At 49.2% G+C, this 14,496-nt stretch overlaps 2 protein-coding genes across 2 annotated transcripts; one reads left to right on the forward strand and one right to left on the reverse strand.

The window, feature by feature from the left end:
• Positions 1 to 5,083: 5,083 nt before the first annotated feature.
• C17H22orf15 (chromosome 17 C22orf15 homolog) lies at positions 5,084 to 6,802 on the forward strand. Its single transcript, XM_049790753.1, has 5 exons — positions 5,084 to 5,108; positions 5,940 to 6,026; positions 6,124 to 6,261; positions 6,478 to 6,552; positions 6,663 to 6,802. Exons 1-5 carry the CDS (start codon positions 5,084 to 5,086, stop codon positions 6,800 to 6,802), a joined length of 465 nt encoding a protein of 154 aa, XP_049646710.1.
• Positions 6,803 to 7,695: 893 nt separating this feature from the next.
• Positions 7,696 to 9,668, reverse strand: CHCHD10 (coiled-coil-helix-coiled-coil-helix domain containing 10). The gene is made up of 4 exons (XM_049790751.1): positions 9,524 to 9,668; positions 9,131 to 9,356; positions 8,016 to 8,163; positions 7,696 to 7,908 (listed from the first exon to the last, which is right to left on the reverse strand). The coding sequence occupies exons 1-4, from the start codon at positions 9,562 to 9,564 to the stop codon at positions 7,889 to 7,891; spliced, it is 435 nt and encodes a 144-aa protein (XP_049646708.1). The 5' UTR covers positions 9,565 to 9,668; the 3' UTR covers positions 7,696 to 7,888.
• Positions 9,669 to 14,496: the final 4,828 nt, after the last annotated feature.

Consider the following 14,496-nt stretch of genomic DNA (forward strand, 5'->3'; position numbering starts at 1 on the left):
AATAGTAGTTCTGTGGGGCAGAGACTAGGTGCTTTGAATATGAGTGGAGAACCCACTAAACCACAAGACATGCAAAGCAGCTAGAAAGTAGGGGCACTAACAGGAACCCGCTAGCCAGACTGAATTTCACCAAGTGTCATGGGTCTGGCCACACAGACCCTTCCTGAGACAGCCCAGAATCCACAAGTTATACTGGGAGCTGCTTTTTATTGAGATGGGACTCATATTCTATAATGTGCACAAATCTCAAGTGTATGACTTAATGATTATATATATAATGATGATTATTTATCCTATATAATGACTATATATACATACATATATATCCCTGTAACCTCTGTCTACGTGAAGACTTAGAACATTTTTTCTTTTTTCTTTTTTCTTTTTTTTTAGTTATTGGGTCACACCTGGTTGAACCACTGTCTGGCCTGGGTTGGCAGCGTGCAAAGCAAATGTCCTACCACTGTGCTATCTCTCCAGTCCCGGCTTAGAACATTTTCAATCTTCCCAGAAGAGTCCCTCCTGCGCCTTCCCCATCAGTAAATTCTCCTCCCCCAAATGCCTTCATTCTGACATCTGTCCCCTTAGATCCGTTTTAGCTTGCTCTAGAACTTCAAATAGAAATGGAATGATAATGTGTCCTCTTTTGTTCCCGATGCCTTTGCTCAGCATTGAGAGGTTTCTGTATGCAGTACTGTTTAATGTTTAATTCAGTTTTGTAGCTACAAGTAATCCATTGTGTGGAGAAGTCACAGTTTAATCTATCCATTCTCCTGTTAAAACTTTGGTGCTTTTCCGTATTTTGCCTGCCAGTGGAACTGCTGAGAACACATTCCAGTCAAATCTTTTGTGTATCTTGTTCATGTTTCCACAGGATAGACACCATCCCTGGAGCTGCTGGCAGTAGGAAGTATGCACACTTAGCTTTAGTGAATACTGCAGTGTTTCCAATGAGGCTGTCCCAATCCTCACAGGTAAGAGTGTTCTAGTGGCTTCTTGCGCTCACTAGTAATTGATGTGGACAGTTCCTAAAATCTACCTGACGTAGGAGAGTTGACTTGGATTTGGACTCAGGTTGAGATTCAAAGTTGAATGCCAGCTCCTTGATCTCTTTACCCTGGTTTTTTTTGGGGGGGTTGGGATGGGGAGGGTCATATCTAGCAATGTTCAGGACTTACTCCTGACTTGTGCTCAGGGATTATTGCTGATGAGACTTGGGGATCATATGCGGTGCCAAGGTTCAAATGACAGTGGACCAACAATGTGCAAGGCAATCGTCTTACCTGATTTATTTTCTACTTTTTTCTTTCCTTTCCTCTTCATTTCTCTTTTTTCTTTTATATTCATTCATTTTCTCCTTTTCCTATTTTTTTCTTTGTTTGTTTTGGACCACACCTGGCACCATATGGGATGCTGGGGATCAAACTCAGGTTGGCTGAATGCAAGGCAAATACCCTACCTTCTGTACTATCATTCTGACCCTTTCCTTCTATTTCTTTCTAGGAGCAACACCAGCAGTGCTCAGAGGCCATCAGGGACTCGTTGATTGATTCTGGGAGTCACCAGTGCCAGGAATTGAATCCAGGGCCTCTTATACATGTGTTCTACCACTTGAGCACAGCCCTGGCCCCAGCAGCTCTTCTGAACTACATGACTTCAGCCAAATTATTTTTCCTCCCCATGTCTTGTTTCTTTTTTATTGGAAAGTGAAAATAAAGTATAGTTTTTTTTGTGTTTGTATAAGTGTGGGGATAATTGAGAAAGTATGGATCTGGGCTCTGGCTGCATGCTAAGCACAAAGGTAGCACTTGGAAATGTTATCAAGTGGAAGTGAGCCTCCAATCTGACGTTGGCACTGCATGGTTTCCTAAGTACCACCTGTAGCTACTGCCACTACTGCCAGCATAACTGGTATGGCTCCAAAACAAATAAATAAAGTGTCATCAAAATATTTCTCAGGGGGCTGGAGAGTTAGCACAGTGGTAGGGTGTTTGCCTTGCATGAGGCTGACCCAGAAGAGACCCGGGATTTGATCCCCAGCATCTCATATGGTCCCCAGAGCCTGCCAGGAGCAATTTCTGAGCACAGAGCCAGAAGTAACCCCTGAGCGCCACCTGGTGTGGCCCAAAAACCAAAATAATAATAATAATAATAATAATAATAATAATAATAATAATAATTTTTTCCCTTCAAACATCCTTGTTCTGCAGTGTTTTTACCCCCATTTGACAGATAGAAACATGGAGGAAAGATTCTCCAAAGGAGAAGTATGACATTGCTGAATGACATGTAGAGTCTAATCCACCTCCCTTCTCACAGCAAAGTCTCAGTTAAAGGAGTGAGGAACATCTCCCCACAACCCCACCTAGCTTCATGACCAGAGAGATGTGGTGGAATCATGGAGAGGAGACAGACAAGAAAGAGAAATAGAGGGGGAAGTGGTACACAAAAAGGAAGAAATAGAATAAAGAAGAGAGAAAGGAAAGGAACAAATGAAAGAAAAGGTGAACAGAGACTGATGGGCAGAAAAACCATGTGAGAACACAGGGATAGGAAGAGAACAAAGGGTTGGGGATAGAGACAAGTAAACAGAGGATAAAGAAAGATGAAGGAAAATAGGAGAATAGGGCTAGAGAGATAGCATGGAGGTTGGGCATTTGCCTTGCATGCAGAAGGATGGTGGTTCAAACCCCAGCATCCCATATGGACCCCCAAGCTTGCTGGGAGCAATTTCTGAGCATAGAGCCAGGAGGAACCCCTGAGCACTGCCGGGTGTGATCCCAAAAAACACAAAAAGAAAACAGGAGAATAGGGGAAGAGAAGTAAAATGGAGGCAGCTATGAACTGGTGAGTCCCACCATTGCCAGGAAAAGGGACAAATGAAAAATGGTGCTTGCACTGGGCAACAAGGCGGGTTATCACATGGTTAAATATATGTTCACCAGGTAATCCTCAGTCTTCTCTCGAGTATTTACTCTGGAGCAAGAAAAAACACGTATTCACTCACCTGTCTAGAAGTGTGTAACTGTGTTGACTTTACGTTTAATCACTGAGGTTGGCAACAACCCCAAACAGAGAACAGCAGGATGGGTGGGTAACAGGCCATGGAATATTCCTCAGCCAGAAAAAGGGATCCACAGAACCAACAGTGGAAGTCCCAAGTGCAATGTTCAAGAGAGAGAAACAAGACCTTGAAGATTTTATACTGGCAGACTCTCTTCCTATGATTCTGAGATGGCAGAATCTGAAAACTAAGTGGTGACTATCTGGCACTGGAATCAACTACAAATAGGCAAAACGAATTTGAGGAGTGGGGTGGAGGCAGTGAAAATGTCGTATAAAAAAAAAAAAAAAAAAGACATCAAAAAAGGGCCGGGCGGTGGCGCTGAAGGTAAGGTGCCTGCCTTGCCTGCGCTAGCCTTGGAGGGACCGCGGTTCGATCCCCCGGTGTCCCATATGGTCCCCCAAGCCAGGAGCAACTTCTGAGCACATAGCCAGGAGTAACCCCTGAGCGTTACCGGGTGTGGCCCAAAAACCCAAAAAAAAAAAAAAAAAAAAAAAAAAAAAGAAAATGTCGTATAGCCTGACCATGGCTCTCTGAGATCCATCCAAAAACACAGAAAAGGGCAATTTTTACCACATATAAGTTAGACCTCTGTAATCTTTTTTTTTTTTTTTGGTGTGTGTGTGGGGGGCACACCCAATGACACTCAGGGATTACTCCTGGCTATGCACTCAGAAATCGCTTCTGGGCCCGGAGAGATAGCACAGTGGCGTTCGCCTTGCAAGCAGCCGATCTAGGACCAAAGGTGGTTGGTTCGAATCCCGGTGTCCCATATGGTCCCCCGTGCCTGCCAGGAGCTATTTCTGAGCAGACAGCCAGGAGTGACCCCTGAGCACTGCCAGGTGTGGCCCAAAAAACAAAAAAACAAAAAACAACAACAAAAAAAGAAATCGCTTCTGGCTTGGGGGACCATATCCGTCCTAGGTTAGCCCCGTGCAAGGCACACACACTATCTCTTGTGCCCTGCTCTGGCCCCCTGACCTCTTAATCTTTTTTTTTTTTTTTTTTTTTTGTTTTTTTTTGGGCCACACCCGGCGGTGCTCAGGGGTCACTCCTGGCTGTCTGCTCAGAAATAGCTCCTGGCAGGCACGGGGGACCATATGGGACACCGGGATTCGAACCAACCACCTTTGGTCCTGGATTGGCTGCTTGCAAGGCAAACACCGCTGTGCTATCTCTCCGGGCCCTTTTTGTTTTTGTTTTGTTTTTTTTTTGACCTCTTAATCTTGATAAGAAAAAGAAAGATTGGGCCCGGAGAGATAGCACAGCGGTGTTTGCCTTGCAAGCAGCCGATCCAGGACCAAAGGTGGTTGGTTCGAATCCCGGTGTCCCATATGGTCCCCCGTGCCTGCCAGGAGCTATTTCTGAGCAGACAGCCAGGAGTAACCCCTGAGCACCACCGGGTGTGGCCCAAAAACAAAAAAAAAAAAAAAAAAAAAGAAAAAAAGAAAAAGAAAGACATAAGAACGAGGAAGGGAAGCTGGGGGTGAATAGAAAGGCAGCAACAGAGGGGGAAAAAGGCCCAGGGAAGATTCTCCAAGGTGGGTTCCCCTCTGTTTTTAGGTCACAGACACTAAAAGCTCATAGGGGGTCTTTTGTTGGGGGACCTTCAGCCTGGGACCTCTCTCCTTAGGAGGGAGAGAATATCACAGGGTCTCTGAACATCTCTGACGTTGAGGCGTGGCCCTGCTCCTAGGAAAGCTCTGGCCCCCTCCCAGCCAGTTACCCGGAGACTGAGGAAGGCATTTCCTGCCTAGCCCTCTGGGCAGCTCCCACTGCCATGGAGACCAGCTCTGAAGCTGAGAGGGCCTCTGTCTCAGACAGCCAGAGCCAGAGGAGGCTAAGGGTACCGGGTGACCAGGAGAGACCCTGTTGGACTGAGACCCACCATCACCCTGTACCCCCTCACTTGAACATCTATTTCCCAGCAAGGCTCCGCCCTGGAAGATAGCTTGCTCCAGGTGCATCTTCAATGGAGAAGTGGGTCACCAAACCCCCCATATCTGTTGTCTCGGTGCCATGTTTATCATAGTGATGTTTGGAGGTAAGGGTGGGGAGCACCCCAACAGATAGCGGGAAGGGAGGTGGTGAGCTCAGACACTAGCTCTCTCCGCCCTGTAGGGAGAGCTGGTAGGTAGTGTGGCAGAGGTGAGGAAATAAGAGACAGGGGAAATGGAGGTTGGAAGTTCATCAGGCTGAGGTTTTGTGGGGTGGAGGCTGTTTGGGTATTTTTTTGGGGGGGTATTGATTTTAAGGCCATATCTGCTGCTGCTCAAGGGCTACTCAGGGGTCCTTACCCAAAATTCCTTCTTTTTTTCTTTTTTGGGGTCACACCTGGCGGTGGTGCTCAGGGGTTACGTCTGGCTCTGTGCTCAGAAATTGCCCCTGGCTGGCTGGGGGACCATATGGGATGCTGGGATTCGAACCACCATCCATCCTGGATTGGCTGCTTGCAAGGCAAATGCCCTACTGCTGTACTATCTCACCAGCCCCTTTAAGTTCCTTCTGACACTGGGTGGGGGCCCATATGGTTATACAACAAGGAGCCCAGGCTTTCTGCATACTGAATTCACGCTCTGTCTGTCTCCAGGGGCTGTGCAGGACCATAGCTAGGCACAAATATTCTCCATCTTCACAGTGTATTTAGGCATCTGAGCCATTGTTGTGATTCCCAAACATCAGAAAGAGACTGGGGGGCTGCAGTTTAGCTATGAGAAGGCAGGGCTGGAGTGAGAGGCAGGAGGCACATGTGCTTATCAATGGGATGGGTATTAGTCCGATCCCTTAGTCCCATTCCTGCTCTCACGAGGAACAAGATGGGAGGGGTGAAGGCTTCTGGAATGGAGAATGTGGCTCACTACTGACTCTCATACAGCCGGTTGCAGGGAGCTGGTGAACCCTTGGTGCAACCTGGTGACCCTCACAGCCCATCTGAAGCAGAGGGGACGGGTGCCCACTGACGGTGAGGAAGCAGGCAGGAGGGGTTGGGAGGAAGGGACAAGAGCTATTAGGCAGAAGTCTCAACCCTGTCCCACCTCTTTCCTTGCCTCTGCCCCTAGCGACCATCGCCCTTCTGGCTAAGGATGGACACCTGGTGAACCTGAGCCCAGGGCTGGATGGGGGCAATTCTCAGGCCCCGGTCATGGGCAACTCTATGCTGCAAGAGCGGGAAACCTATGTCCTCGTGCAGGTCATCAGTAAGTGGAGTCCACGGATGGGGAGGAACATAGTGGGTGGGTGGCAGTTGAGCGGTTACCCACGGATTCTGGCAGCTTCTGCTTGGGCTGGGAACTAGCACTCATGCTTCTGGTTTAGTGTCTTGATGACCGCTGCTGGGTTGGCATACAGGTCCAGGGTGATTGCCCAGGGTGGGGACCATAAGATGAGCCAGAGTCAATCTTCTGTCTCCACAGTGGGGAAGGAAGGGGCACCCACTCGCTACGAATCCCTGCTGGAGAACCTGGAAGACAGCCACCCAGAGTTGGCAGGTGAGGGTTCCACACCTGCATTGAAGAAATATTTTAAAGACCTCCATATACCTAACAGGGGAGGGCAGCGTCTTTCCCTCCTCAAAGATGGACCTTTCTGCACCATCCAGAGGAGCTGCGCTGGCTATCGGGGTTATCTCCACTGAGTGATGCTCGGAGGAGACGTGTGGGCATCCGGCGTGGCCACCAGGAGCAAGGCACCCCTTCTCGGTCCCGAAGGATGGGGTCTCTGCCATCCAAGACCCGATAACTGAAGCCAGAGACCAGGTATGTTCTGTCTGTTTCAGTTCCAGGGACCCAGTCCAGAGCCTCATACAGGCAAATGTAATGAGACCTGGTCCTCAGGAGATATACATCTGGGGGTTCACTCATACCCAGAAATGGTGCACATTCCCAGGGGACAGACAAGTGTGCTGAGTCTCAATTCCTCCCACAATGCATGTGAATCAGAAAGATGAAACATTGTACCTGGAGCCCCACACCCCAATCCTCACCAAAGTGAAATTGCCCAAGGCTATATATTATGTTTCGTGTCCAGAAGGTGTAGGTAGAATGTGGCACTCAGTAGATGCCCAGTGCAAAGAGAAGAACTAGCAGGCCTAGCCCATAGCCAGTGATGGCCTGGTTTGCATTGGACTCAGAGGGCCTGCCTTTCTGTCCCAGCAGGCCTCATGACTCAGCACTCTGTGCCAAGTGACAGACCTGGATTCACATCCAGGGGGGGCTGACCATGAACTCTGCCTCCCTGGATCTGGCTCGAGCAAACACTGTGCCAGCAGTGTTCCTTTTGCAGAATCTGGACTTACGAAGAAGTTGCATCAGCAAGACAGGCAATGTCACAACCATGACCTCGGGCAAAACTCGCAGTTTGTGAGGCAGTATAAGACTCAGAGAAGCTGGTGTAGAGAAAGGAAAGTAGAGGCAGATTGCAGAAGAGGGAAGGGACAGATGTCACTGAGAAAGAGGGACAAATTTTCCTGAGACTCCAGACCCTTGAGGGTCAATATTAGCAGAGGCTCCCTCTTCCTATCCAGTGCACCAACTAGAGGGGGAACTTCCATCCCATAGTGTACCCAGCCATCCAGCCCACCTGTCCTGTCAGCCAGGATGTATGACAGGCCAGTAAGAGTCCACACAGCAGGCTCCGGAGTAAAATAAACTCTTTTAATTATACTTTTGTGTCTCAGGTCCTTTACAGGAAGAAGAATAACTCTTTCCCAATGAATCCCAGTGCCCTGGGTACAATCTGCCATTAGGGTCCAGCTGTCGGTGAGGTGGGGCAGAGGGGTACAGGCAGAGCTGGCCTCCAAGTCTGCATGAGGCTGCAGCAGCCTCTTCAGGGCAGAGAACTGAGACCTGCAGAAGGAAAGAGAGCACATGGATGGGTTGTGGTCAACACACAGGGCAGGAGCAGAGATTCCCAAATCCCCACCCCAACCCTAGGTCAGGGATGTCGGGCTCACCATGGTTGTACTTGCACTGCTTTAGAGCCTCGCTGAAGCCCTCACACAGGGATAGGTCCCCCTGTGTGGTGGAGCAATCCAGGAACTGCCGGATCTCATAGGCGCAGGGCCCCAGCTGCATGGGCTGAGGACCAGCACGGGCAGGGGCCTAGAACACAGCAAGGACATAGCAGCATCAGCTGGCAGTTGGCATTCAGAGATGAATGCCAGAGCTGGGACTGCCTGCCCCCGCTCCACTTTCTTAGCACACTCCCTGCGTTACCATAAAACAAGGCAAACCCGAACCCTCCTACACCTGCTGTCTATCAGGGATGGAGAGGGGGTGAGAGAAGGCACGAGAAAGACCCCAATGCTTCTCGTGTGCTCTTAGAGTCTAGCCCCACTCAAATTCTTCTTTTGGGGGGGGCACGCCTGGTGGTGTTCATGGGGTACTCCTGGCTCTGCGCTCAGAAATCGCTCCTGGCAGGCAAGGGGGACCATAGGGGATGCCAGGATTTGAACCACCAACCAGGGACTATATGGGATGCTGGGATTTGAACCACCAATTACCCCACCATCTGTCCTGGATTTGCAGGCAAATGCCCTATCACTATGCTATCTCTCCGGCCCCTGCCTCCTCCACTCAAATTCTAGCACTTTTCAGACTCAGCCACATGGAGCTGAGTCAAATTTAGCTCAGGACTTGGGACAAGTGGGTGAGACACCCAGCGGGGAAAGAGGCCAACAGGAAGCACCTATGACCCTTGGGCCTAGTGAGGGGTATGAGCAAGACTGCAGGCAACTTTAAAACCCTCCTTGGTGTTGGTGTTAGGGTTAGGTGACCTTGAGCAAGGCTCAGAACCCCAGTTTCCCCCACGTGCATTTGGCACCTGTCCCAGGAACCTGTCTAGAGACTTCCAGAAGGAAGGAACCGAGAAGCTGCTGGTGAGTGACAGACAGGAGGCCAAGCAAGGCAGGGAAGGACAGACAGGCCCTGGGGCCAAACCCTGGGCCCAAGGCAGCTTAAAGGCCTGCATTCTCCTCCCCCCCCCCCCCCCCATAAACTGCCTTCACCTCCCCTTCTCCAATCCTACCCTCAACCCCATTTCTCCCCAACCCCTTCTCCAATGTCTTACCTGCTGCACCGCAGGCTGGGCAGGCTCTGAGCTGCCCCCGCTGAAGGCTCCAGTCAGAGCATTGCCAACGACATGTCCCACGGCCGAGCCAACAGCCACCCCCGCCGCTGTGGATGCCATCTGCGCCATGAGGCCCGGCTGGCCCGATGGGGCAGGAGCTGGAGCAGCGGCCGAGGGTGGTGGGCGCGCGGGCAGGTGGTGGGCAGAAGGTGCAGAGGCAGACCGGCTGTGGGGTGGAGAGTGGGGGTCAGCAGGGTTAGATCCACTCGGGCGATCACCCCTCATTGGGTGGGTGAGGGGGCACCGCTCACAAGGTCAGCTCCAAGGTCAAGCTGGGCAGTGACTTTGCAAGAGTGACAGCATTTCCCTAACCCACTCCCCAGCGGCTCCCACCTGGCAGGCCGGGCGGCGGCACTGCGGCTCCCCCTGGGCATGGTGACGATGCTGGATCGGTGGGTCCGAAAGCGACAATGAGCAGCTAGCGGCGTTTCTGGGTTGGAGGTCGAACCGGGTGCTGCTTGTCAAGGCGGGCGGAGACTGGGCGGGCACTCCTGGGCACACCCCGAGGCGTGGTTTCGAATGGGCTGAGCTGCTTGCTGTCTGGTCGGTCGGTATCCCCAGGGTCCTGTTATCCCTTTCTGCATCTCCGATCACGGCTGGAAATTTTTTTAAAATTTATTTTGAATAAATAGAGGAAGAAACAAGGGAGGGTACCAGGACCAAACAGATATATGATCACTAGTAGTAAGCTAGACACAGAGGGGACCACTTTAGCAGCCCAGGGGGTGATGGTGGGGGATATGGGATGCAAGAAAGGAACAGGGGTGGAAGAAGGACAAATTTGGTGATGGGAATTCCCCTGATTCAATGTTAATATGTACCTAAAATACTACTGTGAAAGATATGTAAGCCAAGATGGTCAAAATAAAAATTAAAAACAAAAAAAAATTAACACACAAACCAACAAAGTAACTACCTTCTAATTACTGCTTTCTACCATTTCTGATAAAGTTCAAACTTTTTAAATGTAAGTTTTAATTATGTAAATATTTTCATTTTCATTTTTCATTATGTATCAGTCATATAGACTAATGAATAATAAAAAATTATACCTGGTTAAAATTTTTTGTTTTTGTTTTTGTTTTTGTTTGGTTTGGTTTTTGGCCACACCCACCCAGTGACACTCAGGGGTTATTCCTGTCTCTGTGCTCAGAAATCGCTCGGGCTTGGGGGATCATATGGGACTCCAGGGATCGAACCCAGATCCGTCCTGGGTCAGCCGTATGCAAGGCAAACGCCCTACCGCTTGCATCACCGCTCTGGCCCCTCGGCTGGAAATTTGATCCCGCATCCAGGGAGCACAGGTCAATGTTCCTAACATGCCGGGGACTTACGCAGAAGCAGGCTTGATCCTGCAAAAGCCACAAGGAACGGGAGTTGGAGTGACAGGCACTCCAGGGGAGAGGAGGCTAGTGTCAAGGCAGGCTAGGAATGGGGAACCAGGCCCCAGTCCCCCACCTCCTAGCTTAACTGCTAACTGGGTTTAACTGCTAACTGGGTTTGCTGCCCAGGGCAAGTGGTTGAGGTTCTGGTGTTGATGCAGAGCTAGAGCCAAGAACTGCCCAAGGGAAGTGTGCCCTTTTCCCAAATGCCCACCAGAGGTCGTCCTGGATCCCTCCTCTACTCAATTTTGTCCCAAACGTGCAGGACTTGGGGACTAGGAGAGAGAGCAAGCAACATAGAATTTCTATCAAATATGTTTCAATTCACAAATGAAGCTAGAGAAATGGGCGTAATTGCTGCCAGTGAGAGATGATTTGGGTTTCATCAAGTGTAGATAGATTGTGATGCTCATATGTTCTTCCACTTCAGTGAAATTCTGTTTTTGTTTTTGTTTTGATCACACTCGGCAGTGCTCAGGGGTTACTCTTGGCTCTACACGCTCAGAAATCGCTCCTGGCAGGTTCGGGGGGGGACCTTATGGGATGCCAGGATTCGAACCACCGTCCTTCTGCATACAAGGCAAACACCCTACCTCCACGCTATCTCTCTGGCCCCCTACTGTGGTTCCTGATATGCTGTCTGTCCACCAAAGAAATCATGCTACTAGGATTTAAAAAACTTTCCAGGGCCCGGAGAGATAGCACAGCGATCTTTGCCTTGCAAGCAGCCGATCCAGGACCTAAGGTGGTTGGTTCGAATCCCGGTGTCCCATATGGTCCCCCGTGCCTGCCAGGAGCTATTTCTGAGCAGATAGCCAGGAGTAACCCCTGAGCAACACCGGGTGTGGCCCAAAAACCAATAAATAAATAAATAAATAAATAAATAAATAAATAAATAAATAACTTCCCAAGGACACAGTTTTATTCCATTCCCATTCAGATCATCATTTTCTGGGCACTGTAGAAAAAGAAGCCACTTTTTTTTTTTTCCAATTCTAAAACCACTAGCCCAAATAAAAGCACAAAAAAAGGAAGCTGTGGATGGTTTGATTGTTTATGATGATTGTGGGGTGAAAATGCCTTTCAAGCCAAGGATGTGGAAGGCTCTACTTCTCCTCAAACAGGAGATAAGGTTGAATTTAGTATTAGTGACAAACAGAGATCTGGTCAGCAGATTGCAACTTGTGTGCAGCTTTCGGGTGGTAACTCCAACTCCAAGAGGCTCTTGGGGTATGTGGCAACTCTAAAGGATAATTTTGGATTCATTAAAACAGCCAATCATGATAAGGAAATCTTTTTCCATTACAATGAGTTCTCTGTGCCTTGTCTTCTATGAGGCCAACCTAATGTTCATCCCAGCTTCCCATCTAGTCCCGGGACTGTCAAGATTGATTTCTTTTCTTTTCTTTTTTTTTTAGTTTTTGGGTCACACCCAGCAGCACTCAGGGGTTACTCCTGGCAAGCTCAGAATACCATATGGGATGCCGGAATTCGAACCACTGTCCTTCCGCATGCAAGGCAAACGCCTCACCTTCATGCTATCTCTTCAGCCCTGCCAAGATTGATTTCTGAATGCAAAGCCAGAGCATTGCCAGGTATGGTTCCCAGACAAAACCAAGCGCTCAGGACTCAAGTCCAGGAATACCTGGGGAGACCCTATAACCCTCATTCCTAGCCCAAGGGTACAGTGGCACTATGTTATCGCTCTGACTATTGTTAGTTAGGACCTCAGAGTGCTTAGGTGGGAGCATGCAGGGCTGGGGAGGGAGCGTATCATGTACATACATTTTGACTGCAGCCCTCCCCTAACTACTTTCTCTCTCTAGCCCTGCAGTGTGAGTGGGAGGCTGCCAGGCACCAGGATGGGTGTGGTATGACATCACCTCAAACAAAAGCCCTGGAGTCTGAGACAGGAGCTGATATCAAGGGAGGAGGCAGCCAGCTGGGTTTGCTGTTTGTTCTAATGCTTTCAGGACATGAATGTGTACTGCTGAATTCTTACTATACAGAGTTCTGGCCCACCTGGGATGCGGGGCCCGCCCTTGACCTCAGCCTGTGCTGGCTCCAGGTTTCTTCTCCTTAAGTGGGAAGTAAACAGTAGGCCAGTCTCTTCCCAGACCTGCCAGACTTGCACCAGCCTGCACCAGTCCCTAAGTCTGTGTAATCACTCCTCCCTGGTGCCCAGGTGTCAAACTGACCCATCTTTCGCAGTCAGTCCAGATCTTTCCCTTGCAGAAATTCTCCTATGAGAAGCCCACTTCTCTGGTTGCAGGGTTGCTTCGTAAATGTACCCCCACTGTGAGTGGTGGTTACTTTATCAGGGTAGGTTACAGATTCTTCCAGCAAGGCCATGTGCCTGCCAGACATGCTCAAGACCAAAATGTCACATGCAAAATGTTTTTTTTTTTATTTATAGAATTATTCTCTGGTTGGAGTGTTAATATAGCTGGTAAAGTGAGAAACAGTTGAGGGATTAAGGCACTTACTTTTCTTTTCTTTTTTTTTTTTTTTTGGTTTTTGGGCCACACCCGGCGGTGCTCAGGGGTTACTTCTGGCTGTCTGCTCAGAAATAGTTCCTGGCAGGCACGGGGGACCATATGGGACACCGGGATTCGAACCAACCACCTTTGGTCCTGGATCGGCTGCTTGCAAGGCAAACACCTCTGTGCTATCTCTCCGGGCCCAGGCACTTACTTTTCTAAGCTTTGATATCCAACACCGCAAATGATTCCCAAAGCATTGTCAGGATTATTCCTGAGCACAGAGCAAGGAGTAAGCCTGAGCACAGAGCCTGAGCACCACTGGATGTGACCCTAAAACAAAACAACCCCAAAATCCTATGTGTGCATAAGACACGTAATTAGCCCATCGTATCCATGGTTTCTTTCCTGTCACCTTGCTATAATGACTGGTGGTCACACACTGGCTGTGAGCAGGATGTGACATACACTGGTGTAGTGGCAGGGTTTCAGGTGCAGGGACTCCAGAACCATACTTGGTGGACATAAGTGTCACTGAATCAATTATGGCCTTCCTTCACAAAGCAAGAACTTTTAACTGCTGCGCCATCTCTCCTTGATCACTTTTCTTTTTCTTTTTGGTTTTTGGGTCACACCTGGCGGCGCTCAGGGGTTACTCTTGGCTCTGTGCTCAGAAATCACTCCCGGCAGGCATGGGGGGACCATATGGGATTGCTGGGATTCGAACTACTGTCCTTCTGCATGCAAGGCAAACGCCCTACCTCCATGCTATCTCTCCAGCCCCTAGATCACTTTTTTTTGACCAAATTACTAAGGAAGCAGGCATTTCACTTAATATTTATTTTTAAGATTCCATTTTTATCTTTGTTTTGTTATGGGAATTGTTTTTTGGGCCACACCCAGGGGTGCTCAGGGGTTACTCCTAGTTCTGCACTCAGAAATCCCTCCTGGCAGGATCCGCGGGAACATATCAATTGCTGGGGATCAAACCTGGGTCTGTCCTGGATTGGCCGCCTGCAAGGCAAACACCCTATCACCGTGCTATCATTTCAGTCCCTATTTTTGGGTTTTGTTGACTTGTTTTTATTCAGGAGCTACACCTTGCAATGTCCAGTAGCTATTTCTAGTTCTGTGCTCAGATACATCTGATGGTGTCTGGAAGATCACGAGGTGCTGGGAGGGGACTCTAGTCTTCCTTCATGCCAAGCACATACTCAGTTTATTGAGTATCTCTCCTCACTTTATTTTAGTTTTATGGCTCATTCATAAGTTTATGTGTCATCCTTGCATGTACTAATCTCTCAGTCATTCTAATTTTACCAGCAGTGCTGCATTAAGCTTTTAAACTTTAGGGGCTGGAGAGATAGCACGGAGGTAAGGCATTTGCCTTGCATACAGAAGGATGGTGGTTCGAATTCCGGCATCCCATATGGTCCCCCGAGCC

The sequence above is a fragment of the Suncus etruscus genome, chromosome 17, assembly GCF_024139225.1.
Source record: "Suncus etruscus isolate mSunEtr1 chromosome 17, mSunEtr1.pri.cur, whole genome shotgun sequence".
Classification (NCBI taxonomy): Eukaryota; Metazoa; Chordata; class Mammalia; order Eulipotyphla; family Soricidae; genus Suncus; species Suncus etruscus.

Excerpts from the sequence above, each read along its gene's own strand:
- C17H22orf15 (XM_049790753.1), top strand. The coding sequence starts at position 5,084 with ATGTTTATCATAGTGATGTTTGGAG. Across the intron at positions 5,109-5,939 it reads TATCATAGTGATGTTTGGAG|CCGGTTGCAGGGAGCTGGTG; the intron begins GTAAGGGTGGGG and ends ACTCTCATACAG. Across the intron at positions 6,027-6,123 it reads GGGACGGGTGCCCACTGACG|CGACCATCGCCCTTCTGGCT; the intron begins GTGAGGAAGCAG and ends CTCTGCCCCTAG.
- CHCHD10 (XM_049790751.1), bottom strand. The coding sequence starts at position 9,564 with ATGCCCAGGGGGAGCCGCAGTGCCGCCGCCCGGCCTGCCAG. Across the intron at positions 9,357-9,523 it reads GCCGCCGCCCGGCCTGCCAG|CCGGTCTGCCTCTGCACCTT; the intron begins GTGGGAGCCGCT and ends TCCACCCCACAG. Across the intron at positions 7,909-8,015 it reads GCAGTGCAAGTACAACCATG|GTCTCAGTTCTCTGCCCTGA; the intron begins GTGAGCCCGACA and ends TTCCTTCTGCAG.